We start from the raw sequence: 27,220 nt of genomic DNA on the forward strand, positions 1-27,220 counted from the left end.
AGAAGATAATCCGCTATGATATCTAGGAAAGTCAACTTTTCCTTTTACTTATTTTACTTTATTTATCTTATAGAATTTATATCCTGTCTTTCTATACAATGAAGGGCAGTCAAGGCAGTTTTGTATTTTATTTCAATACAAACACAACTTTTATCTGCATAAGGAATGCTATTATCAATCCTAATTGCTTTTGCTTTGTCTTCTAAAGCATTGCTTATCTGTCTTTGCACTAACTATGCTACACCTTTGGCATGGATCATCTTTGAGCAGATACAAATGCATTGTTTTTGTTCCAGATATTAGAAAAAAAGAGGGCAAACCATTGCTCTGAAATTATATTATTATTAATTATTATTAACAGTATTTATATACCACTTTTCAACAAAAAGTTCACAAAGCAGTTTACAGAGAAAAATCAAATATCTAATGGCTCCCTGTCCAAAAAGGGCTCACAATCTAAAAAGATGCAAAAGAAAACCAGCAGACAGCCACTAGAAAAGACACTGTTGGGGTGAAGCAGTTGGGGTGAAGCGGTTATTCTCCCCCTGCTAAAAAGAGGAGCACCCACTTGAAAAAGTGCCTCTTAACCAGTTATATTAACTATATATCCAAATAATATCTAAGTAAAATGAGTGTGTACATGTGCATGCATGCACACATGTACAGGTACACACACAGCGTGTATGGGAATGTAATTAATGGCACTTCCATTAAGAAGTGGCATTCTTGGCACAGAAATCATGTTCACTTTCTTGCAATGATTCTTCACAGTGAGCTGTTGAAAGACAATGCAGAAAGAGCAAATGGGAAACATCCTGTTTACAGTGAGATAGGTCAATTCACCTAGAATTTGTGGCAGCTCCTGAACAATGTGATAGATGAGAAGATCCAGACATTTTGACAGGTATTCATTGCTGCTTTGCTGCTCTTTTCCTGGTGTGGCCTTCCTGTTGTCTCTTTCAATGTACATCACCAGTCTACATATAAACAAGTACAAAAAATTACTTCATGGGAAAAAATTCCTCTTTGAAAAAAGTATTTCCATAACGCATGCTGATGTCAGGTGATGTTTCGATAGTGCTTCAGCAGTCTACTTAAAGAATTTCATGCCTCAGAAAAAGAATACCTAGACAGTGAAAACAGGTAAAAGCTACCAAGAGGTGACACTGGCTGTAATGTTCTGCTTACATCAAATTAATGAAAACTCTTAATTTAGTCAAGTAGTGTATTTACTCAGAATTTCATTTTATTTTAGTATTGGGTTCCTTAGCCTGGTGTAGGAATACAAATGTTTTCCCTTCATTTTGAAAATGCTAACTTGCCCAATGAGTACCAAGGAATGACCTTTTCTAATGACCTAAATATAGATACCCTCCACTAGCTTATTTGTCACCTAGATAATGATGATAAGGGCAGGTGTAGCAAATTGAGGTATTACTCCTATTCAGTCCATATTGAAACACTAGCATAGTATGGTAGACACAGCCCCTAAATACCAAGGACATGATGCTGAAACTATCTCATCCCAACTTTCTTCCAAATCCACTAAGGTTAGGATGTCCTTTTTTCTACATACAGGTCCAGTCTATTTATACATGGATTTTTTATACACTGATTTGACTCAACACGAATGGCCACTGCAAAAGAGAAGGAATGTGCTGATCCCTGGAGAAGGGGAAAAATGCATCCCTTTAAAATCGGTTTTAAAAACTGAACAGTCCTTTAACAATAGCCTCGTTAATGAGAGGGCAGCTGGCTGACAATCCATCAATCCTTCTCTCTCCAGGCGACCCCTCCCTTCCCCCTGAGCAGTGAAGGAAAGGTGAACACTTTGCATTGGTGAAGAGAGGGGCTGAGTGAAGTGTTTGGAGGAGACTTATGGATGGATTGTCTTCTTAATGACTCTTATCTTACATCACAAAGGTCAGCAAGGCTGTTTTTAAATCACCAGAGCAAAGGAACTTTGTTTTTTAAATTGATTTGCTATAGTGTGTTTTTTGCCATCTACGTGAGTGCTTGGAACGGAACCCACGCGAATAACGAGGCTCAACCTATATATCTGTGTTAGGAGCTTTAAGCAGATTGCTTTATTATACATCATTATGGTATCTATATTATATAACGAATACATTTTTTTCATGGGTAGGATATATTAGATTACTCTAGTTATCTGCTATGTGTTAGATTCGGCATACAGAACTTTTCTGTAAAACGATACCCAACAATATAAGTCAGAAATCATTACTATTTTGGTCTACAGGCTTGTACAACAGTTCACTTCCCTGCTAGTTTCCTAATTCCTAATTAAAATACTGAACTGAACAACAATGTCCATGTTACAACTGCTTTTTTTTTTTAAACAAAAGCTGGTTAGGAGGCAGCTGGAGGTCTCAGGGTAAGAGGATATTTTCCCCTTACCCTGTGTCGAGCCCCAGTCAGCCTTATGAAACTTCTCAGATCTGTACCAGCTAAACAGTTGGTACAAATCCAGGAAGCTGGTGTAACACCAGGGTAGGGGTTAGGATACAGTGGAGGAGGCCTCCGCTGATCCATCTCCTCCCGGATCCAATCTGCCCCATCCATGAATGTCCCCTCCCTGTCTCCGCACCACCCAGCGCAACCTTACCTGCACCATCCAGCTGATATTCTGGTTGCAGCATTGGCAGGGTGGTGCAGGCCTCCCTACCGGTGCAGCCTCCTCTCCAGGTGCAGCAAACGCACTTTATGGCATGTTTGCAACACCTTCGGCCAGCGCTGAAACAGGTCCCCTGTGGATACAGCACGATGACTGTATATTGCTTTCCTTGTTGTGAATCTAATATTTTACTTTAAAAATCACAAGAACAAGTTGATCTTCGCATTATAAGTAGAAATTTTTATATATCATTTTACAGTTTATCCCATTTTTCAATACTTTTTCAGGGTGGCTAACAATTTCAATTCCAACAGACGATAAAATTGATAAATGAAAAAGCAGATGAAATAAATGTGGGTAAATGCTGCAGATTCAGCTGTAGCATAAAAACCATTATCACAGGAGGCTTAACTATCTGGGAAAACAGGGATTCTTCTGGAGCATACAAGACCTGAGTGCCAGTTGAGACTCCCTGTGGAGGACATTCCAATAGTAGGGTGCCACAACAAAAGAGACCTACTTCCCAGTTGCTATCCACCATGCAGACAACAAAGGAACCCAGAGAAAAACCTCTGAAGAGGACAATAATGTGTAGGGAGGTTCATATGGGATTAGGGTCCCATATCATATAGGGTTTTAAACCACTTCGAATTTTGCTCAGAAATACCATCACTTTACCTTGCTTGGCAGCTCAGAAGGAGCATCTCTTTATTGTTAATTAAAATCTGTACAAGAACCAAAAACGCTTTAGCTCTAATTGAAGTAGAAGGACTTTCAAATAGTCGAATAACTGTAGTCACGAAGTCCTGGTTGGAAAAAAGAATACACAGTATTTCAGTGAGCACACACACAAAACAACTTTTTCTAGACACTTGAAATTAAAATAGTGCATTACTAGTAGTATTCTGATGCATGGCCAGCCCAGTCACAAAGTGACAAGATGCAGCTTGCATCAGGGTGGGTGGTCCTCTTTACCCTGAGTCTGCATTGATCCATCCCTGCTCACTAAATATGAGCTTTATTTCCCTCTCCTTCCAGCGCTGTGAGAAGACAATGAGATGGGGAAAAAACATTGCCACATTCTAGTTCACCTCTCCCCACCTACTTGGTGCTTATCAAGTATGACCTACAACACTGAAAATGCAAAAGCTTTCCATGAAGATGACTCAAGGAAATAGTACACACACAGACAGTCAAAAAGTATAGTCATGTGTCGCTTAACAGGGATGCAGACCAACACCCCTGATGTCAAGTAAGGCTTAACGTTAAGCGAAGCCTCACCTCCTTAGACGTTTTTTCAGATCCTCACAGAGGCACTGCACATCTGCGCTCTGCCCCTGCGAGGTTCAGAATGTCCTTTTCAGGCAAAAAGACTTGACCTTCGGTTTCTTTGGGAAACCGGAAGTCACATGTTCTTGGCTGAAACGGCCAGTCTGAGCCTCATAGAGGCAGCTCCCCTCAACCTCGGAGGCTTGTGGGGGGTGAACAGCGACCAGCAGTGGCCGTCGCATATGCGGGCTGTCACTGGTCGGAACATTGTTAAGCGACATTCACCTGTATAACAAAAACACAAGACAAAGTTTATCTTCTAAAAATGCGGCTATTAAAAGAAATAGAGTTAACAGATACACAGCTAACAATGGCAAAAGGGTACACAGATAAAATGGTGCCAATTCAACCTTAAAACTAAACCCTGTGACTATAATTATAATACAGTAGTTTAGCAGCCTATGCATCTCTATGCATTTAGACCAGGGGTCTCCAAACCCCAGCCCGGGGGACAGATGCAGCCTGCGACAAGCCTCTATCCGGCCCGCAGCCAGTCTCTTGCCCCTTGAAAGCCTCTGGCCCATTCAACTGTACATGACCACAGCTGTACTCTGGTTGTGTCTGGGGGATGTTCTGAGGGCCAGAGAGGTTGAATGAATGAGCCCTTTCATTCATTCATTCATTCATTCACTCATCTAAGTTCCATGTCTAATTTATTTATTTAAATTTAATATTTAAATTTGTTGTCCGACCCTCAACACCATGCCAGATATTTTATGTGGCCCTCTGGCCAAAAAGTTTGGAGATCCCTGATTTAGACAGTCATGGGATCTACTGTCATGGGCTGTCTACAGTATGACTTGTACGATAAATGCTCCAGAGGCACTAATAAATTTATTACATGTTTTGAAATAATTTTCTGCCTTACACTTTGTATTGATTTCAGAATACTTATCCTCACAATCTTTTGAAGACCTAATAGTTTTGTAAGAAGGTAAGAATAGCAAAAAAAAAAAGAAGAAAACCTTGGGGGTTCCTAGTGACTTTGGCTATCATGAGCCTGGAGTGTTCCTTAACACAGTAGGGAGAAGAATCTATTACACAATGACTATGTGTTTTGGCTTTGTTTTGTATTTTAAGTTTTAATACATGGGTTGTCTGCTGTATTAAATGGAAGGTCACAAACTTGCCATTTTATTCACCACAAGATGAACTCTCAAACTACAGCATACAGAAGTAGTTCAGGATGAGAATGAGTGGAGAATTACACTAATAAATTTCTGTTATTCTTTTCTCAAGTAGCTGTGGTATTTACATACCTTTAGGAATATGACTTTGCAGTTCAAGTTACGCGTAGAAGTTATATAATTGCAGAAATGGACACTGTTTCTGTCTCCAATTTGTCAAAATTACATGTCTTACATAAATGTTATCCCAAATAAGATTTACAGCCCAATCCTATCCACACTTACCTGGGAGTAAGCCCCATTAACTATAAAGTGACTTACTTCTGAGGAGACATGCCTAGGATTGGGCTGTTATTCAGTTAGATTTCTAAAATGTGTCCATTGATGCCACTTTATTTGATATATGAAATAATAAAAACTAGAACCCTTTAAAATTGTATTTTTAAAGACCTTAACTAAGTCATAACAAAATCAAAATTGCCAATTTTTAAATGCAAAACACAAATTGTTTAAGACCCCAGTGAAGCACATCAAACCTCGTTTTGCATTCCAAAATCTAAGTTTTGTGCTCACAAATCTGACATTCATATCAGGAACTCAAATACCACCAGGTCTGAATCAAATTATTTTGAAGCTTATAACGATTCATGCATCTGATGGTGGACTCCTTGAAAGCTTAGGCTAAAATAACTGCTTAAGGGCCCAGTCTTTAACTCAGTCAGCAGCAGTGCCAAGTCCTAGCGTCCACGCTGGGTGCCATAAACATGCTGTAAAGCGCCAGCAGGAAGAGGTTGCGTGACTGTCAGGGTTAAGTGAAACCGCCAGGTGGCAGTGCGGCTTCTGGGGGACAAGGGGAAGGCACAACGAGGGCAGGGGGAGGGTGTGGGGGGAGGAATCAGGGCTGGAGGGGGACAGGATCAACAGAGCTCTGCTCTGCTGTATCCTGAACTCTGTGTTGGGCAGGAAGGCCCAATATGGAGTCTCTCAAGTCTGCGTCAGCAAAATAGCCAGTGCAGACCTCTGGCTGCTTCCCGGTGACCGATAAGGCGGTAGCCTCTTTGGAGCCGCTGCTCCAGTGGGTGCCAGGAAGCTCAGGATTGGGTTGCCCGTCTCCAAGGGGCTACTAGATTTATTGTTGTTTTATCTATGGCAGATGGATACAGCTACCACTCTTCAAGTTCTTACCACTGATAAGGAAAAGATTCCTCCACTATATTTCTCATCCTAATCATATAATAATTTAGCATATGGACCATTTGTGTGTTTTAGCGACACTGTACAAATCTCCCAGACTTTACATCTGAAGCAGGAATAACCAACACTTGCTTAGCAGAGATGATTCACAAAACAACCTTAAAACTGCAAAATTGTGCATGATGTAACACAGCAGGGAAGGTTTACTGAAAGTGAAAAGTCCAAGACTGAATTGATTTGTGTGTAGTCTGTCTTCTAATAATGCTGACACAGCCTTTGAGAAAAAGAAAAGACATTGGTGTATTGCAAGGAAATAGTTCCTTCTGTGGTAACAGATCCATGATTGTCTACCAAAGTACTAAGAAACTGAGGAACAGGTATTTTTAAACCATTTGGAAAAGCTTAATACATTTGAGGATTTATTTATTTATTTATTTATTAAGTTTACCAAATATGTTTTCTCATGCAGCTATGGATTAGGGCTTCCCTCCCTATGTTTCTTGATGAGTATGACCATTTCCACCAACTCCAGAAACTCCATAGCTGGAACAGGTAATTATGGAGAATAAGCAGATAGAAGGAAGAGGGATTACATACTATCAACAAGCACATCACAGTTCACATCCGCAAGCCAGGTGAAACGATAATGCTACCCTATTCATACCTGACAGGATAGTGCTATGATTGAAAGAAGCTCCAACAATCACTATGGATAGGACTTTTTAAAAAACTGGGCTGGGAAAAAAAACTAATGCAGTGATTTGGAAGAAATATCTCAATTCTAAGTAAGACTAGAGTGTTAGCACCTAAGCCTGCTTTTAGGTTAACTGCTAGCTGCGGCCATACTTGGATCGTGCAGACCTGGCCACGGTGATCCATGCCACGGTGACGTCGAGGTTAGATTATTGTAACGCGCTTTATGTGGGGCTGCCCCTGAAGACGGTTCGGAAACTGCAGTTAGTGCAGAATGCAGCGGCCCGTGTGATCACTGGAGGTAGGCGGTTTGACTCTCATTGGCTGCTCATTCGTTTCCGGGCCCAATTCAAGGTTCTGGTTTTGACCTTTAAAGCCCTATACTGCTCTGGGCCAGGGTATCTTAGAGATCACCTACTTCTGTACAATCCGGCTCGTCCTCTTAGGTCATCAGAGAAGGCCTTTTTACAAGTGCCGCCGTCTAAGGAGGTACGTGAGGTGGCGGCAAGAAATAGGGCCTTCTCAGTAGTGGCACCAACATTATGGTACCTCCCTTCCGCTTGACTTGAGAATGGCTCCCTCTCTTGAGACTTTTCGGCGAGGCCTGAAGACCCTTTTGTTTAAACAAGCCTTCTGAGTTCATGGCCTTTTAAACATCTTTTCTATATCTTTTAGTATTTTTACAGGCCTGATTCCTCTATGATTTGCTGCGTTTTGCTCTTTTTATCTGACTTTTTAGCTGACTACTGTTTTTATGGTATCTATTAATGTGTTTTAATACGTTTTTATTTGCTGTTAAATTATGTTTTTAATGTTTTTAACATGTTGTAAGCCGCCCTGGGTCCCTTTGGGGAGAAGGGCGGGATATAAATAAAGTTTATTAATTATTATTATTAGTATTATTAAGAATATTTATATATCACTTTTCAACAAAAATGTTCACAGAGTGGTTTACAGGCAAAATCAAATAAATGGCTCCCAGTCTCAAAAGAGCTCACAATCTTAAAACAATACATATCACCACGAGCAGCCACTAGAAAAAGACACTGTGCTAGTGTGAAGAGGGACAATTACTCTCCCCTGCTAAATATTGAAAAAGTGGCTCTTTGCCCAGTTAGCAGGGCAAACTGGGACTTACACACTAATTGGGTATATGGCATTACCTCCAAATACAAGTTATAAAATGGCATTAAATCAGTTTGTATAGGTATTCCAAATATCTTCCAACGATTCATACCGAAAAAGTCACTGAACTTCTCTTGGTTTCTGTTGAATATACCTAATACCAGGTGTTTTGTAAGCCATTATCTATTAATATCCAAGTTCTTTAAGATCACACAAAGCAGCCCAGAAAATGTTATAGACTGACACAGCACCAACTGCTGCTTTATCTTACCCTACTTAAAAGTACATGACTTAATTGATAGGTGGATCAATAGTTCCCGGGAACCAAGGACAACGTAATCTTATTATAGCCTACTATGTTTAGAATCATGCAGTAGTCTCCCTGTGTCCTAATGGAATGGACAATTTACTCAGCTCTATAAACACAGATTTTCCATGGTACAAAATTAAGGAGGCTACTTTTCTAATTGCATCTGTATTAATGGTATGGAAAACTAATAAATTCAAATAGGGACAAAACTAAAACTTCTGTAACATGCAGATTTACATCCTCTTCTAGAAACAAGAAAGAGTCGTAGCTATTGTTCAGTTTTTTTCAGAACCATTACCAAGTACAGGTCCAGCCTATCTATACACGGATTTGACTCAACACAAATGGCCACTGCAAATGAGAAAGAATGTGCTGATCCCTGAAGAAGGGGAAAAATGCATCCCTTTAAAATCAGTTTTAAAAACTGAACAGTCCTTTAACAACAGCCTCCTTAATATGAGAGAGAGAGAGAGAGGGCAGCAGGCTAACAATCCATCAATCCTCTCTCCTTCGGACCCCTCCCTTCCCCCAGCAAGGGGAAAGGGAGGGGATCATTTTGCATTGGTGAAGAAAGAAAGGGATCATTTTGCATTGGTGAAGGGAGGGGCTGAGTGAAGTGCTAATAGATTGTCTTCTTAATGACTCCTATCTTAGAGTCAAAAGGTCAGCAAGGCTGTTTTTCCAGTCACTGGAGCAAAGAAATTTTGTTTTTTAAATTGATTTGCTATAGCGCGTTTTTTTAAATCCGTGTGAGTGCTTGGAATGGAACCCACGTGAATAATTAGTCTTGACCTGTAACAGGTTTGGGCATCGCTAGGCCAGCTCTGCAGCCATCTGATTTGGGCTGCATCAGTGGAAGATTGCAAGGGGTCTTAGGGGGTGGCAGATTTGGGGTGTCTTTCACCCCAAGTCTGCCTCCCTTCAACGCGGCATGCCAATTCGAGTTCCACACTTCTGGGTTTCACAGCAGCATGGAAGCAGCACAGTAAGGGTGTTTTGTTTTTGCTTTTTAAGCATGAAAGTCACAGACCCTAATCCCGATCAGGTGGCATTTTGGATTATGTCATCCCTGGATTATGTCATATCACATTCTGGGTTTGTGGTAAAAGTGAATAATATCAAGGAATTGCAATGCTAGGTGTATTCCTTACAGAACAGTTTAAACTGTCACCATATGCAATTTTGTACCCTGTTACTCCTCAAATGTCCGTAATAGCTACTGCAGTAATGCCATATTAGGCAATGCAAATTAATATAACTAGAATTAAAACGATTTTGTAAAAAGTAGCTTTTAAGAAACTTTCAAAATTCTTTTAAAAAACCATTCATTCTTGACATGGTTTGCATGAAGAATAATTTTATAAACCATTTGTTATTAGTAAAGAATGAATGTTAAAATAATAAAAAATAACTAAATATCAGAGCTACTCCAAACATAAATACCACTTTTCATCACATAAAGATATAATTTAATTATAGAAGATACAGACATTTCCCTTGACCTGTAGCTTTCATTGTTTCACATGGTTAAAAAACTGTCCAGTTTTCTGAAAAGATTTCTGCAGGAGACTTACAAATTGGTTGAAGGTCCTCTAAGGATAGTGCAATCCAAGTACAGATTTAGATTCAATGGGTACACTCATTATTTTCACTTTTAAGTGTCTAGGAAGGGCTATGTCAAAGTAGTTGTCCTCAGACATTTTCACTGTTTTTTCCTTGGGGCCATTATTAGCTGATAGCCATACTACAGCTCACAGAATTTATTGAATTTTAGCAGCAACACAGATACAGATTAGTCCCACCTCCTGGGATTCAGCAAACAAGCCACATAAGTTTGCTCTCATTTTATATTCAGTTTATTCTGTTTTGGAGGGTTTTTCTTTTTTAAGATCTCATCTTCTGTTCTGTAAAAGGTTGACAAATTCTATGCAGCTAATCCTGGAAGGTACCATTTCCATTGCTTTAGCATTATATTCCATTTCAAAAAGAGATACTGGGATCCAAAGAAGGTACATCAATTAATGGGAAATAATCTGGCACATAGATGGAATTTGCCTACTCTTTTCACTAAAACACCTCCTGCTATTAAGCAAATCCATTTTAAAAATCTGTAGTTGGTATCTTCAGCAATAGAAGATGCTGCACTAAAAATAGCAAGTAAAGTTATGCGCACATATCCTTTAATGAGTGAAAACACCAAAAGAATCTCAACTGATTGATTGATACCTTTATTGGCATAAAACAATTTCCAGGAAATAGAAGCAATGGACAATATAGAACGCACACAACAAAAGACAAGCATGAGAAAGATTTTTAAAAAGTCAAAGAAGGCAAGTAAAACAGCCAGGCTCAAAAACCACTCACTGTTCAAGACCAACATGCAAGGGAACAAAATTAGAAAAATTTACACCTGCTGAACACAGAATACAAATAACTTGCTACATTAAGTCAGCAGGACTCATTTCTCCCATCCAATAAATAATGAACGGTGTCAGTATCAGTTCTGTGAGACTTTTGCAGAAATGGGGATAAAAATTGGTGACGTACATATGAATCAAGTTTTTGATTGTGGTTAAATCACAGTAACAAGTCAGAACTCTTCAATGACCTATTGAATTTGGTGCTCAAAAAATTTGAAGGCATGACATTAAATCTGACCAATGTAAAGGGTCTGCAAACCTGAGGAGAAAGCAAAAAGGAAAGGTAACTTGAACCAGAATCAGAGGGCCAGGAAAGCCCAAGATATGAAGGGGAGAATGATTTAAGGGCTGCAGCTTGTAGGTTCTGTTTTTCAATATCGAATAGATGAGTTCGAATGAGTTTAAAGACAGCTGGCAAAGTTAATCCGACAACCAGGTCAAACAATAGGCCAAGCATCTGTAATTTTTTGTAGAAAAGAGTTAGGCTTGGAGAAAGAATAGCATCAGCTAGATTATTTATGAACATGATGTTCCGATCTGCCTCAAAGCAGACCCTTAACCAGAATTTCAGGAATCTTCGCCAGGCCAAGGTTTTGATCTTATGCAGGTCAGCTTCGAGGCACAATGCTGCATAAGGTACGCAGTGGGGTACCGTGAAGATCTTGTAGAGAAATCTGGATTGAATGCGCTCTATGGATAAAAATAGCTGAAATCCAAATGGGATACCAAACAGCAATCGTGCTAGGACTTTACACTTAAAAATCTGCACCACTGCTGGAAAATAGGAACTGCCCCAAGAATAAAAAACCACAAGGTGGATTGAGCTGATAAATTGCTTGAAAGAACAGCAGTCTGATGGTGAGAAGTCCAAATGTGCCTGTGATGGAACAAAATTCCAAGGTATTTGAACTGTTTAACCTGCTGAATGGCCTTCCTCCCAAAGGACCATGAATTTGGTTTCCATTGAGAACTGAAAACCATAATTTTGGACTTCCCAAAATTCAGTTGCAGTTGGTTGGAAATGAGATATTCTACACAAGAAATACTTAGACACTTCAAGCCAATTTTCATATGAGACATTAAAAGCATGCCATCTATGTATAACACAAGGGGAAGTGATAAATTGCCTAATTTAGGAGGGTGGGCATCAATCATGGACAAGTGAGGGACCAGATCATTAACAAATAAAATAAACAGCGTAGGGGCCAGAACACATCCTTGTTTGACTCCTAAGTTAGTTGGTATTGAGGCCGATAACTTCCTACCTTGTGATAATTTAATTCAGCAGCTGGTCTCTGAGTAAAGCTTCTTGATTAGAAGGAGGTCGCTTTTATCCAGTTTTTGCCATAGTAATTCCCCATCGACCATGTCAAATGCGCCTTTTAGATCCAAAAAGGCAACATAGAGATGGGAATTTTTAGACCTAAAGTACTTGAAGATTAGATGGGATAATACTAAGCAGTTGTTCAAAATGGATTAACCAGATAGAAAGCCAGCTTGTTCTGAGCCAATAACATTGCTTTCTTTCAACCACCTAGATAGCCTATCCAAGAGGTATTTTGCATAAATCTTACCTGAAGTAGATAACAAGGTAATAGGATGATAGCTCCCATGGTGCTTTTTATCACCTTTTTTATAGATGGGTAAAATGTTTGACTGAGACCAAGAACTTGGCAAAATACCAGTATTACTTACAACTAAACAGGTCTGCCATGAGTGGAGCCCGCCAATCTGGGTCAACCTTTAAAATACCAGGGGGAAGGACATCTGGATCTGACACTTTCCCAGGTTAAAAAAAAAAGTTGCTTTATTTCAAGCTCAGTTACAGGAGGCCAATTTTGTGCTTCAGAAAATGAAAACACGGACACAGAAGAAGAACCTTTACAATCATCATAGAAGGTTGATTTAATATGATTTTCCCAAGTAAATGATGAGATTGGAGAAACTGGGGAAGCATAGTTATGAAAGAAGCCAGAAATGTTTAGAATTCTTAGACAGAATGGATTTATAAAGTAGATTCCATCTTGCAAGAACAGATTGCTGGTGTGCAGAATGGCTTCCCTGAGGTGACTACTCAATGTAAAATAACAGGGGTAAAGATGAGGCCCCTGATTCCTTAAAAATCTTGAATAGTTTTCTAATTTCTAATTTGATTCTTTAAAAAGGAAGACAAGAAGAAAGTAGATTGAGCAATGACTATCAGATCTGAATACTGTACATTTTTGAAGGTCCTTAAAGAAGATTCATCCCAAACAATTTGGGAAGAGAAGCACTAGACAGATATGGCTCCTCCTGAGGTGAAGATGGAATCTCAATTGTAAGCAATAGAATCATTCCAAAACATTGCCTGGGGCAGCTTTGGAGGGTTTAAAAGGCCAAAACTATGGATTTGCTGACCCACTGTTTTCAATATCCACAGGGGAGGTGTCTAAGATGGATACCAAGGCCTGTATCCTGTATCTACTATACTATACATCTACTATTTTTCAGTCCAAAATACTGACAAGATTTAGCAAATTCTTGAAACTTGATCAATTCATAAACTACACAGATGAATAGCTCTTTAATACTTGCTGTTTATTCTTTGAGCTGCTACTTACTGCTAGCTCTGCTCCACTGTGTGATAGGAACTTCAGGCTAGCTGTCTGAAACCCAACTACAGGTTTCTCTCCAAAACTATTTAAACTGAAAAAAGTCAGAAAGGGAAATTTTGTTTGAATGTTTGCCCCAAATGGCTACCTGAAAAAGGGAGTTGGGCAGCTAGAGTGTATATAAGAGTAACCACCAGCCTATTCAAAGAGATTCTGGAGATGGAGGCAAGTTTCTAAACTGAAACTATGTAAGATGAAGGCTGAATATGTGAATACCACTGGTAAAAAAAAAAAACTCAATCTGCTGGAAAAGCTGCACCTTCTCACTTAACCTTCCATCCTTTGTTCTGACTGAGGACCAGGCTACTGAAGTGACAACTGGGCAATGGATTTGAGAGAAGGGAGCATCCCTATGTAGGGTCCCTACCCTGGAGGGGCCTGGAGCAGGCTTGTTCCACCCCCAGGGAGGCCTCAGATTGGCTGGAGGGGGAGGGGGTTCCAGCACCCTTGTCCTCCTCCCTAGCAGAGCTGCCAAATCTGGCCTAGGAGCAGGAGCTGTTCACCTCACAGCTCCCTGCTTCGCACTGACTGCCTCTCATCCCTGGCCTCCCTGTTTTATGGAGCAAGCCTACCCCCTTTGGCCCCTCCCCTTCCTCCAGGTGGGGCAGAAAAGGCCTTTCCAGTTCCCGGCTTGTTTCCTTCAGTGTTCCTTGTTTGCCCTGCCAGCCCCCTCTGGCTGGTTGGGGTGAGCCAACCTTCTTTGCCCCCTCCAAGGGCAGGGAAGCCTCCTCACCCTGGGCATGGGGTGCCTGCTCCAGGATAAGCTGGGGGTCAGGGCTTCTGGGAGGGACCCCGACAACCTAATCTTTCAAAGCTCAGCAGAGGGCAGGTTCTTTGGCAAGCTACAGACTGATGGTAGCAGAGAAGTGACCAGGCACGTTGGCAGCCGTTATCCTGGAGTCTCTAGATAGAAACTCCAAGATCACCATGATGTTGTATAACCTACTTTTCTCATGGGAAGACAAGATGTAAATGCCTTAAATAAATAACAAGCAAAAGCACACCCCGAATTAGCTTCAGTTTAAGGCATATTCCCAGAATGAATCAGATCACAAAGTATCACACATAATACTATACAGATTAGTAAAACATTTCAGATTTTAAAGAATCAGTAAACATCACCATATAAGCATATTTTGTAATAGAATAAGCAACATCAAGTTTAAATCAAACCTTTTCTTGGATCAGTCTTTGCAGATGAATTCCACATGACAACATAGCTGAGAACATAGTCATCATGTACTGTTGAACTTTGCATATCCCAGTTGCCAGTGAGTTTATCACAGCTGGTAATCCCACCTTTTCAATCACACTCTGGAAAGCACTAGGTGAGTGGCGAGTAATTTTGCATAATGCCTATTAAAAAAAACAACACTTTGATCAGATAATGCTTTTATTTTTTTTAAATTAATACCAATTTTGAATGCATTATGTTTAACTTGTACAGATACAAGGGGATTCAAAAGTAGTCTTGTTCAAGGCTGCTTCAAGATTGTAGTTGTGCAAAAATGGTAAGACATTGAAATCATTCCCCACCGTGCCAATTTGAATACAAAAGTGCTTTGCACAAGCGGAAAGGCACTCCGCCCCCCATTTCCACCAAATTTCTCTTCCTTGCTAAAGCCCCCTATACCCCATCACGATGTTCTGCTAAGTCCCCTGACCTCCAAACAGATTTCAGAGAATGCAGCTGGCTCAACCCACTTCACTATAATTTAATATGATTTTAATCATCAACTATTAATAGTTGATAGTAAATTATCAACTATTGTTTAAGCAACTATTTCTATTAGCTTTCAGATTAGTGAAACCCATGACTGGAATCCCCCCAAAACCTCATGTATTCTTGGGATCAGAAATATCAAATGCTCTGCTAACAGAACATGCCACCATCAAGGCTGCTATGAGTTGTCAGAGCAGTCTGGCAGGTGCAGGTCACGATGAGTTCACTGCTTCACTGACTTACTGTCTCCAGTTCTCACATGACAGTGGCAGGGCATCTCCTTCCATGAGTATGCTCACTACCTTTGTTACGTCCTACAATCTGAGAAAGAGGAAGGAAGCAGAAGACGAAAAGAAAAGAGTAGCAGTATATAGAAGCAGATAGTGGGGACCCCCTGAGGGCTCAATCCTATCCAATTTTCCAATGACCGTGCAACTGTACCACTGGGGTGTGCATTGCATCCTGTGGTGGGGAGGCAGTCACAGAGGCCCCCTCAAGGTATGGGGACACTTGTTCCCTTACCTCAGGGCTGTTGGAGTTGGTGCAACTCCATCTGCTGTCCAGAGGGGGCAGGATGCGGTCCAGAAGAGGTCAAGCTATGGCCCAGTAAATCTGACCTTTCTACCTGTTCTCTCTGTGATCCTTGTGGAGTGTGGCCCTAACCCTTTATCCTTCCCTTCTCCTCTGCACACTTCCTCTTGTCCTCTGACCTGTCAAGATGGTGCACACCAGGGCTCTGATGCCCAGGCCATCTTGAGCACAAGGCATGCAGGGCAAGGCAGCTCCAGGGCCTTGCTATCTCTAAGTGTTAACTGAACCTATGATCCTAATCAGATGCTGTAAATATACTCAATGGAACTGTAAGTAAATAACTTCCTTTTGCAACTTTAACAAGCCATTGCATCTTTGTCTTTTTTTATTGATTAGCAGTAAGCCGGGTGAGGGAGGTTCCCTGGGGTGATACCCAAAGGGGGGGGGGTTCTGCTGCTTAAGCTACTTTGCTACCCGCTCAAAGAGGAATCTATTTTTAATTTCCTCCAACAAGGGCTGCATTGCAGCTGCACCGGTGCTGGAAAGTTGGACAGGATTGGGCCCTTAGTCTTGTATCTTTATAGTTATGCTGTGTCACCAACAGAATGAATAGAAAGAGTGTAAGCAGAATGCACATACAAGGTTATATAACAGACTCTCCTTCCATCCGTTGACACATTTAAACAAGCTGGCAAACCTTTGTGCTTCTCCTTCAAGTCTAAATTAGCCCATATTTCACTGATTATGTAGACAGCTATTAAAAAAACTTTCTAAGACTAAACCCTCAAGTTGCATAAATCTGCCTTTGTTAGCCCCAAACTATCTAGAGGCAAACCTGCACAGCCAAGCTTGTAAGAATGAAAGAGTTTTGACTCTGAAATTTAATGGAATTATTTCTTATTTCCGACACCAGCAAGATGATGAAAGATTCAGTCTTTCTAGGAGGTATGTCTGTGACACATACCTGAGGCAGGTTGCACTCTAAAGCAAACAGAAAGTGTTGTGACACAGTTTTGGTTTATCACCCATGACAGATAAGACAGCAGAGGGCAGCGATATTTACTATGCAACCCGCAGGCAGCATAGTGGATACCTCTGGCATAAAGTATTTCCTTAATGCTAGAGATTAGGGGAAAAATCTACTTTGCGCTTTTACGATTAACCTAATTTAAACTACAACACCATTATGGCTTCTATAATATAAAATGTTCCTTATAAGTGTATGATATTTCCACCCAAAAAATACAATTTGGGAAAAAACTAAGCAGAGTTCTAATGGAAAAATTTTCATAATACCTTTGAACACTTCTAAAGAGACAATTATCCACAACAGGGCAGTTACAGTATTATTTGTTAGTATGGTGTTTAAATTACATAATAGTAAAACACAATCCCTAGCTGAACCACCTATATTAGATAAAACACTGACTTCCAAATGAAGATGTCAGCTTTAGCTGATTGGAAAACCTCCATTCAAGGTATAGTATATTCAGCATGATTTGTGCCACATTATGTGTATTTTACTTTTTTCTTATTGCATTAGCATTTTGACACATGTTCAGCTGATAACTCTCTTAAATCTCTGTTCAAACAAAATTATACAGCAACAATTTCAGTTTCATAATTCTAAAATGCATGACAATTGTTTCACATTTGACAAGGCACACTGCGCTGTCAGTGGGGGACTCGCATCCTCCAGTAGCCCTACTAATAAATGACCCACTCCCAAACTACCCCGTCATACCTGCAAACCATTTGAAGCACGCCAATGTCCCATGGCACAGTAGTTGAAAACAACTGGTTTAAACTAACCAGCTGTAATAAAGCAAGCACAGAAAAAACCCTCCAAGATTCATTTTCAAAAGTAAAGTAAAATAAAGGGCTCAAAACAATTTATAATTAGACTTAATCCCGATCCTCGACTCCTTAAGCCAGGAGCATGAATTTGGCTGGTGCCCTCATCCAAGTGGAAATTGTTCCTTTGGGACATTGGTGGCTGAGTAAGAGAACTTAAGCGGAGTTTAAGCTTACCTATTCAGCTGCACCTTCCTCACCAGTATTCTACATGCACATGAGCTGCATGCTACTGCTGATCCTTCCCCACCCTCCTGTTGCCGTAGTCTGGACCTGGCTGCATGCTGTTTGGGTCCAGATAGGAATTTTTCTGTCTCACTGGATTGGCTGTAGCCAGCAGTTTTTTTGCCTAACTCAGACTGTAGGGAATTCTTCTTACTCTCTGTACTAACTTAGTCATTTTTGTTTTTCAGGTTGATACAGGCAGAAAGACTCTTGGTGTGCACCTGAAAGTCAATGAAGGCCAGGCAGGACCCACATCCATTCCTCAGCTGCTTCCCAGTACAAGGGGCTAAGAGGCTAGCCCCAGCCTGAATCGCCTGAGCTGCCTCAACTGCTTTCCAGCTTGGGGTGGGCTTCTGCTTTTCAGCTGCCTCTGCCCCTTGTGGGGTTGGCAACAATACACTTGTGTGTCTCTTGCAAGGGGGCTCGGCTCTGAATCAGGGTGGGAATTCCCGCATGGGGTTCAGGCTATCCTCTGATGCTTCTCCAGCATTTGCCTATGCATTACAATGTCCTTTTAGCCTTCTGCGGGATTCAAGTTTCCCTCTGTATTTGGCTATCAATAAAAGTAGTCCTTTCACCCATATCATCTCATGTGGTTATTGGAGAGTGCAAGGGCAAATTAATCATCACTTACAGTAAACCACACACAACGACCAACATGATCTTATACAAATTCTTATTGAATGTACCGGTACCCTGTTTTCAATATGTTTCACAGTTACATCTCCAGATAGCTGGATTTTGAAAGTGGGAAGCCACTGCAAAGAATTTTTGGAAAGTCAAGGTATTTAACATAAAGTAGATACCTCTCCTTGACCTTTACCCCAAAGATTTTCTAGGTAAGGAATATTAGAATCACAACTACCCATTGCCATACACACAAAGCATTGTCTGAAAGAAAGCATAATGGAAGTTCTGACCACTTTATAATTATCCACCTCTAGAAAGCAGTTACTCAAAATGTTAATTAATGTAAGGGAACCAAGGATAAAATTGAGAATTTTTGAAGGTGTTGAGTTATTTTGTATTTTAATATATGCAAATGTTCTCTGGTTTCTGATTTGCTAAGAAAACTTAGGAAGGAACCAGATGCAAAAGAAAAATCCTACGTCTATTCCCTTCCCATTCCTCTGTCTCTCTTATTGTATTGTAAGCTATTTGGAGAAGTACCTGCTGTCTTATACTTTGTAATATGCTATTCACATGCATGATGAGCACATTATAATTCATTTTTAAGCCACACTTGTCACCTGGATATCGAGGAGTACTCCAAAACTATAAAGATGATCCTTCAAAGGGAATGAAATCCTGTCCACAACAGTCTGAACTCCATTGTCAAATCAGTAGGCCTCTGAATCAATAAGCCACTTGAGTAGAAGAAGCTTTGTCTTGTCCAAAATTAATTATTGTGTTTTCACCCCCAATTGAGTTCCTCACTCAGCTCCCAAACAACCAACAGTGAACAACGTCAACAATGCTAACAATCTTTCAGATGTATTTGTTTCTCTATCCTAACCTATCTGTAGTTTATAGTTTGGCAAATTTTAAAAATAAAACTAAAGTATGAGCATTGGAAACAGTGAACTTTATTTTTTAAAAACAACCTTACCGAAATAGCTGTAATTCGCAAAGAATCTACAGTTGAATGTGTAAAAAGGCACCATAGTACTGGACCAATTTCACCAGTAATAAATCCTTGAGCATGACAAGACAAAGTGGAACAGACATTTTCAACAATCTTTGCTGCCATATGGTTTACAACACGGTCTTCCTAAAAAAGAGAGAGAGAAAGGCATTTTTATTAACTACAGCATGCAAAACTACCAAAAACCCAACAGTTGTTGCAGAAAATCTCTAAGCTATGATTTTTCCACAACAATGTCTAATTAGATTTACAGTGCTGGACTGATCTCCAGGGTAGCAACTCTGAGAATCTCTGCATGTCTTCACCTTCTGATCACATCAAACCACTCATACAACATGCCACCATCATAAATATGAGATAGGTTCAAGCTGCCATGAGCAACACAAGGCCTGGGTCAGCTGAAGTCTGTTTGTGCACTGACCGCTACCATACTGAGTTATCTGAAGGAAGAGGGAGTATGTGGGACAGAACAGTTTTTGCTCTCCCTCCTTCTCCTCACATGCACTTTTTAAAATAGCATCTTGGCTGAGTACGGCTGCAAAGACAGGAAGCAGATCACTCTTTAGGGTAAAGACCTAGATAGATTTAATCCAGACCAAGAAAAAAGGTTTCATTAGGAATAAAAACAGGTTGAGGACCAAAAAAACCACAAATGGTCAAATACTATGCTTGAGATTAAGATGCAAAATTCAAAATAAACACATAATCTAAGACTTCCCTGACTTTACAGCACTATCCATTTATAAGTTTAAGCATTCTCCTGGCACTGGGTAGGAAGATTACCTTAAGAATTAAATCTGTCCCAAAAGGACAGAAATGTAGTTTTTCATGCAAAGGAGAGGCCGCTACTACACAAGGCACAGTGTTGCAGTGCTGGACAACTCTTACAGTTAGGAAATTCTTCCTTATGTCTAGCCTAAATCTACTTCCCTGTAGTTTCATTCCATTAGTTTGATTCCTGCCCTCAGGAACTATAGAGAGGAAATCCTCCCTCCCCCTTTTTATGTGACAGCTCTTCAGAGATTTGAAAACAGCTACCATACGCCTCCTTAGTCTTCTCTTTTCCTGGCTAAACACACCAAGCTCTTTTAACTGCTTCTCTTAGGAACTGGCATGGTCTGTCTCCAAACAACTGTACTGAACATCAATACCAATAATCATAATCATGAAGTCTCCCCACTTCACACAAAAATGTTTCCTGATGAAAATGTTATCTAGCCCAACATTGTTCAATACATAAACCACTTTTCTATAAAGTGATACTATTTATTAAGACTTGAAAACCAGATGTAGATTTTTCCCGGTACATCCATTACAATTTTTTAAAATTTTGTAACAAGGTCTTTAATGCCACTACTGTATATTACTTCACTTGAAGATACTTGAAAATACCTTGGGCATTTGCTTTGGCATGAGAAAGGCAGGATATAAATTTTTCAAATAAATAAAAAATAAACAACATATAACTGTATCTACTTTTATTTCCATAATGTTAAGCACCTAGGGGGTTGGGGATAAGAATAGGCCCTCAGTTTGGCTGTACTTGTTGTAAGAGGCGACTAAACAGCCACCGGATAGATGGGACTTGTTAGCTGAGAAGGCAGCTCATCTGAGAGAAGGAAAACTCTGATCCCAAACCTCCACTGCCTTGTAGCTACATCCATTTATGGAAAAGGTTTCAGGTGTCTAACTCGAGGCAAAATCCGGAGCCGGAGTCCCTGAGGCAGTTCATGGCTGAACACAGTCATGTTCTGGCAACTCCTGCGACACTGCTGGAACCAACTGTATTGGCTTCTGCCTTTCCATTGGACCATTTAAGCGACGTGGAGAGGGGGGATTTGCTGCATGGGTAACAGACTATCCTCCATAACTACTCTACCCAGGCTTCGCACACTGGAGAGGACACTGTTTCAGAACCACTATTCAGAGCGTGATACCATAGTCTTCCGAGACTGAAGGATGCCAACAAGCACCTAGGGTATCAACAATTGTACTATTCAGGAAGCAGAACAAAGGAATCTGTAATATACATCTAACTTCTCTTTTCTCCTGGGTTATCTAGTAAGGTAAGGGGGGGTGCATGTATGCATGGATCTATTAATACACACATGAAGCTACTGAAATACTTGTGGCAACAAAGAAAGTCAGTGCAGTATAGTGCCTGGAAGATGAAGTTGTGAATCAGGATCTTCCCACTTCAAATTTCATCTCATTTGTGAACTTGCTAGATGACCTTGAGGCAAGCTACTCCCTCTTAGGCCCAAACTACATATGGAGCTATTCCAGGGGAAAATTCACTAATGAGTTGCAACGCACATGAGATTTGTGTCTATGCGCTGACTGTAATCCAGGGTTTTCTTCATGGCAGAAGCCATGTAAGTCCCTCCTCCCATGCTGTCAATCATCTTTCAACAGATGTCCAGAAGTACTTGCCAGTCAAAAAGGGTGAGGAACACCCAAGAGAGGGAGCAAAACACAGACACATACCCCGCCCCCTTGTGTCATTGACCATGTTTTGGAAGACAGTCTCTCCATGAAGGCAAATCTCCTACTCAGTCCAAGTGAGGGGGAAGACACGACTGCCCTTTGAAGCCAAAAACAAGGAGAAGGTGAGCAGTGGTGAAGGAGAGCTCTGTCTGTCTCTAGGATAATGTCTCACTTCCCCCAAGGATCCAAAATTCACAGATATTGAAAATCTGGTGAGTTTTGAGATTATATGTTCAAAAACCCACATGGTAGACTTCAAATTCACAAAGAGTTGAAAATTGGGAAGAGGTACTTGAGTATTAGGTAGCACAATAAAAAACTTATGGCTGTCACATGGATAAGAAAACTCACATGTGTTTTGCAACCAAATGTGCAGGCATTTCATGAAATATGCTTATTTCCACACGGGCTTTTGCACATTTGGTCTGAACTCCTTAGCTGCTGTATGGAGATAATAAACATTGTTGTAACTATTGTATAAAGATAATACACATGAAGAGCTATGCTATGCAAAATACAAAGTATTATTTACTATTACTATTAAAAAGTTGATACCTGAATTCTGTATTTAACTTTCTACTGTTAAGTCACCATTAAATTTTAAGCTTCAATGGGACAATTAAAACATTTAAAATATTTACATTCATTTCATAGTAATATAATATTACCTTCTTCAGTAGAGTTAGTTAGCTCATGTCACTAAGCGTAAAATATAAAATATATGGACTGGAACATCACAACTCTATTGGGGCACAAAAATTTCATTTAAAAAGTGGCAAAAAATTATTTGTGGTTTGAAAGCGGCTTCAGAAATTATTTCTGAAAAGGCTTTATGGCAAAGCAATATAAAGAGATGGGGCTTTTATCTCAGATTTATTTCAACAAATAACATGTTCTGCACACTTTAGGTGAAAATCAGAACTTTATAAATACAGTAAAACATGTGGTGTTTCAACAAAATATTGCAGTGTGCACATATTTGTAACGGTAATAAATATAAGCACTTATTGGGTGTCCAATGTTGCTTTAAACTCAGCACATTAAGTTTTGTATTCCAAATAAATCAAAACCAAAGTATAATTCAACAGTTACCAATTATTATGAGTGGTAGCATATCTTACGTAATATATAGCACTGATTTTGTTGTGTGCAGTCAGATGTTTCCTTCCTTTTAGCATGCATATGTTAGCCAGTAACAGACTGAAGCATGCCCTGAGCCATATCATAGCATCTTGGCTGGAAAGAGGTCATGCATTGTCACAGTGTTCCATAAACTCAATGAGGCTGTCAAACTAATTCAATTTGCTGCCACCTGAGACGGGCTCTGTTTAGCCCCTCTGGGATCTATTATCAAAGAGTGTATAAGCAAGAAGATTGTACCATTTGCTGCTTAATTAGCTCAATGGAATGGAAGCCGGAACTAAACTAGTATTTGGTTTCTTATACTGAAGGACTCTTTTTGTCATATCATAAGCACACATGCTATACTAGTTGACAAAAATGCATACAGAAGACATTACATAGCTTTCATAGTGTGCCCATGAATTGTTCCAAAACAGATTACAACACACAACAGGATTTTTTGTCTCAATTGCAGCTACTGTATATTGACAGTAAAATTCACCAAATACTCAACACCTGTAACTTAAGTGAAAGCTGGGATATTCAAAACACAATAAAAGAAAGCATACTAATCAGTTGAACAATTGCATGTTTTCCTTTTATCTAATAAATCCCTGAATAAGAAAAGACCACCTGCTTCTCCTGATAGCAAGACATTAAATATACTCGAAGAATTTTAATCTTTGTATTCTCCAATATATATCTCGGCAATACATAATTGTTTATTAAAATATATTGCCTATGTACTTCCAACTTGCATGCTGAAGCTTTCAACAGGAGAAGTAACAGTCAGTCTCCCATTCATCTACTAGAGGTCCAACTCCAAATCACACAAGCATCCCCAATTACTTCAGGGCCAGTAAAAGCAGCTGGCATTGTCACTGCTGACAGATGGTAGCAATAAACAGCCACCACCATTACACAGTGGGAACTGGTATGAGAGAAAAGACAACAGGTAAGCAGTGATAGTGGTTGCTTCTGCAGAGCTTTCCCACCATAAAAAGTTACAAAGAGCATCCCTACTGAATACAACCAAGGGTCCAGCTAGTTTGCTACTCTATTTCTGAAAGGGTTTGGCCATCTGTTGTCAGAAAGCACATAGGGAGCTAGATGACTCAATGAATTTGTCAAATCTACCTGTAAAGCCATCTAAGACCTGCCCCAGATGCACAGTTGTTCTGTGGAAATAGGATCAATGTGGAAAAAACATCCCATTAGTGTCCATAGGATTCTTTGTGGCAAAAAAATGTATTAGTCCCTCCTCTGGCACTATCAATATCTCCCATCAGACTTCCTGCATCTGAACATGTCCCAGCACTCCTTCCCCTGAGGGCTTGCTCTTCTCAGACAGAAAATTTCCTGACTCAGGCATACTACATGATTCGCTCAGGGATGGCATAAATTATTCCAATGCTCTATGTCACCGCTGACACTTGCCTGGTGCAATCTCTGCAGCAATCTGAAATTACGTGGTTCTTTTCACAAACCAGGAAGAGCAGGACTTCCTGTTTTACTTAAAGGGTCCACATGAAAAAGCAAGGTCTTATCATATGTGGTGAACTTGTGAAAAAGCTAAGAAATATTGGAAAATAATACAAAAAAATGTTACAAGAATTACTTAACTTAGTAATACCATTCAAACCGGAAATATTCCTCCTAAATACAGTATCAGAAATTAAAAACTTGCAAATATTCCTCCTAAATATAGTATCAGAAATTAAAGATATGCAAAAGAAATATCTTATTGTATAGATTAATACAGCGGCAAGAATATTGTATGCACAATTGTGGAAATCTACAGAGATTTCGAATAGAGAAAAGCGAATGGATAAGATTTATGAAACAGCAGAAATGGGTGTATTAACAGAAAGAATGAAAGATAAAGATTTAGATAAAATAGGAAGATACTGGAAGCCGTTTTATGATTGGATAGACAGTATTGGATAAATATTATCGACTGAGTAGATCAAGTTAAGTATTTTAATGATATATGTGGGGACGACTTATATGGATAAGTTTAGTTTCAACCTGTCATATAAATTTTGTTTTAAAATGCATTTTGTGACCCAATGGCCAATATCCTGTTGGGTAACCTTTGCAACCCTATCCCCAAGTTTATCCCATTTCCCTGCCCCGTATCTGTAATAAATAAATAAAAATAAAAAAAAAAAGAAAAAGCAAGGTCATCTGCAAACTTGGCTAGTGTTCATTGCAAGTGGAGCAGCAAATATGATATACTTGTGAAAGTATTTTAAAAACTGCCTCACCAAAAAAAGAACATAGATTAGATTAGGATCTGGGACACAGCAAGTGCTCATTGTCAATTGGCTGCTGAAAGACTTTTTGAAATTTGCCAATACAGTTCTCATTGAGGATAGCTAATAAAACTGTATCTGGTTCTGTTTTTCTTTTGAATCCAGCATAACCATAGGCCATCCACGCTCTGGAGTAACCTAGGCAAGGGCTTCTCTTGATAATGTACAGGCAGATTCACGTAGGCAACAGACTTTGAGGTAGTCATGTTCCAAGCTGACAAGGGCTGTAAGAACCAAGCCAAAGTACTTTCAATTGAGTTGGAAACAGATGAACAGCCAGTGAAGAACTAGTAAGGTAAGTTCTCTAAAACTAGTTCTAGTCTAGCAGGAATATCCTGAAGTAACAAAAGTCTCTGCAAAGTCTCCAAAGGCAGTCCGCATATAGCAAACTCCAATTGTCCTATCTAAATTAACTAGCATGTGTCCCAACAATTAGGAACCCAAGTTCTCCACCTCTGTGTCCAATCCCAAATGTGCAATAGCAGGAAACAGGAGAAACCAAAGCCACAGCACCAGCTGCTGCCTCCACTGTTGGTCCAGCTTGCATTGTAGGATGGTGACAGGCAAAAGTAAAAATAAAGAACATCAGAAGCACAGTCCTCAAATTCCTAGAAGGGCAGGCATTCTCACCTGGTTCTGTGAGGCCGATTATTGCAGGGATGCAGGCATCACTTTTTCACTCTTACAAATTAACAGGCCTCACTGACCATCTTACCGGAAGACCCCCAAGGAACCTGAACAGCAATGTTATCCCTGAATACAATCAAATATAAGGCAGTATCGCAATTTTCTGCTCATTAGTGACATTTTCATATATATATAGCACTTAATTCTCAGAACTGTTAATGTTTCCATAAAATCCTCAAAGAGAACCAATACTATTCAAGTCTGCTCCAATGTCTCTCAAAATAGTAATGAAAGAAGTCTCATGCTAAACTCGCGTCTTCTGGAGCTTCTCTAAAGTTTTCACATTTGGAAATATTATTGCTTCTCTTTGGAGACTTTGCAAAAAAAATGCTTCTTAGAACATTCCCTTATTAAGAATCCAGTGGTATTTGTTCAACAGCATCTAATACTAAGATGTACATTCTTGGTCACTTAATCCAAGGTAAGAGACATCTAAAGATAAGAGTCTTCACTGATCAATTTGTTAGACCTTACTAATCCCCTACAGGTTCTTGTTTAGCTTCTTAGAAAAGGTTAACACATTAAATCAAGTGATCCAGAAAAGCCAGACAGCATGAACTTACTTCTCTCGATAATTAATTTACATGAGATTTATTACAACTCAGTTTCAACAAGCAAATTCATTACTTCTAGTTCTTCCTTCAGGAGTCCTTTAATTTTCTTTATGGCACTCTTCAAAATGTCTAAAATTAGGTCCCCACATCAGTTTCTTCAGGCTATCTGCAACATCTTCCTCTCTGTTACTTCTCCGGAGGCTTCAGGTTGGGCCGAATGTGGCTCAGCAGGGGTCGGGAGGACCCGTGTTGAACCAAATCCGCGGATGGAAAGTCCGCAGATAAGTAGGCTCAACCTGTATTTTGGAAAATAACATCCACTTTCTTCTTTACCATATTGTCACATTTCTGGCTTACGCTCAACTTTCAAAACAAAAACTAGATCCACTCAGTATTCCTGTGTCAAGCTATAGGGATGTAGGGTGAGGGGGGAGAGGACAGCCGTGATGTCACTATCCCTCCCCTTCCTTCAGATTCTGTTCCAAGGCCAAAACAGTAGACTTCATTGCCACCACAAGGACTGGGCCAGAGAAAGAGACAGAAACACCATGTACTCAAAAGCCTTCCTCCACAATGAATGGAAGATCCCAACA

General features: G+C 39.9%; 1 protein-coding gene across 2 annotated transcripts in view; it reads right to left on the reverse strand.

Annotated features, from left to right (window-relative positions):
- ULK4 (unc-51 like kinase 4) overlaps window positions 1-27,220 on the reverse strand; it is a 207,984-nt gene that overhangs the window by 140,193 nt on the left and 40,571 nt on the right. For both annotated transcript variants that reach the window (XM_066627918.1, XM_066627917.1), the window contains exons 20-23: window positions 19,427-19,588; window positions 14,658-14,840; window positions 3,314-3,441; window positions 844-977 (exon numbers count right to left, since the gene is read on the reverse strand). In XM_066627918.1, the coding sequence (XP_066484015.1) occupies window positions 844-977; window positions 3,314-3,441; window positions 14,658-14,840; window positions 19,427-19,588 (607 nt within the window). The remainder of the gene's footprint in view (window positions 1-843; window positions 978-3,313; window positions 3,442-14,657; window positions 14,841-19,426; window positions 19,589-27,220) is intronic.

This window comes from Tiliqua scincoides, chromosome 5, assembly GCF_035046505.1.
Source record: "Tiliqua scincoides isolate rTilSci1 chromosome 5, rTilSci1.hap2, whole genome shotgun sequence".
Taxonomy (NCBI): domain Eukaryota; kingdom Metazoa; phylum Chordata; class Lepidosauria; order Squamata; family Scincidae; genus Tiliqua; species Tiliqua scincoides.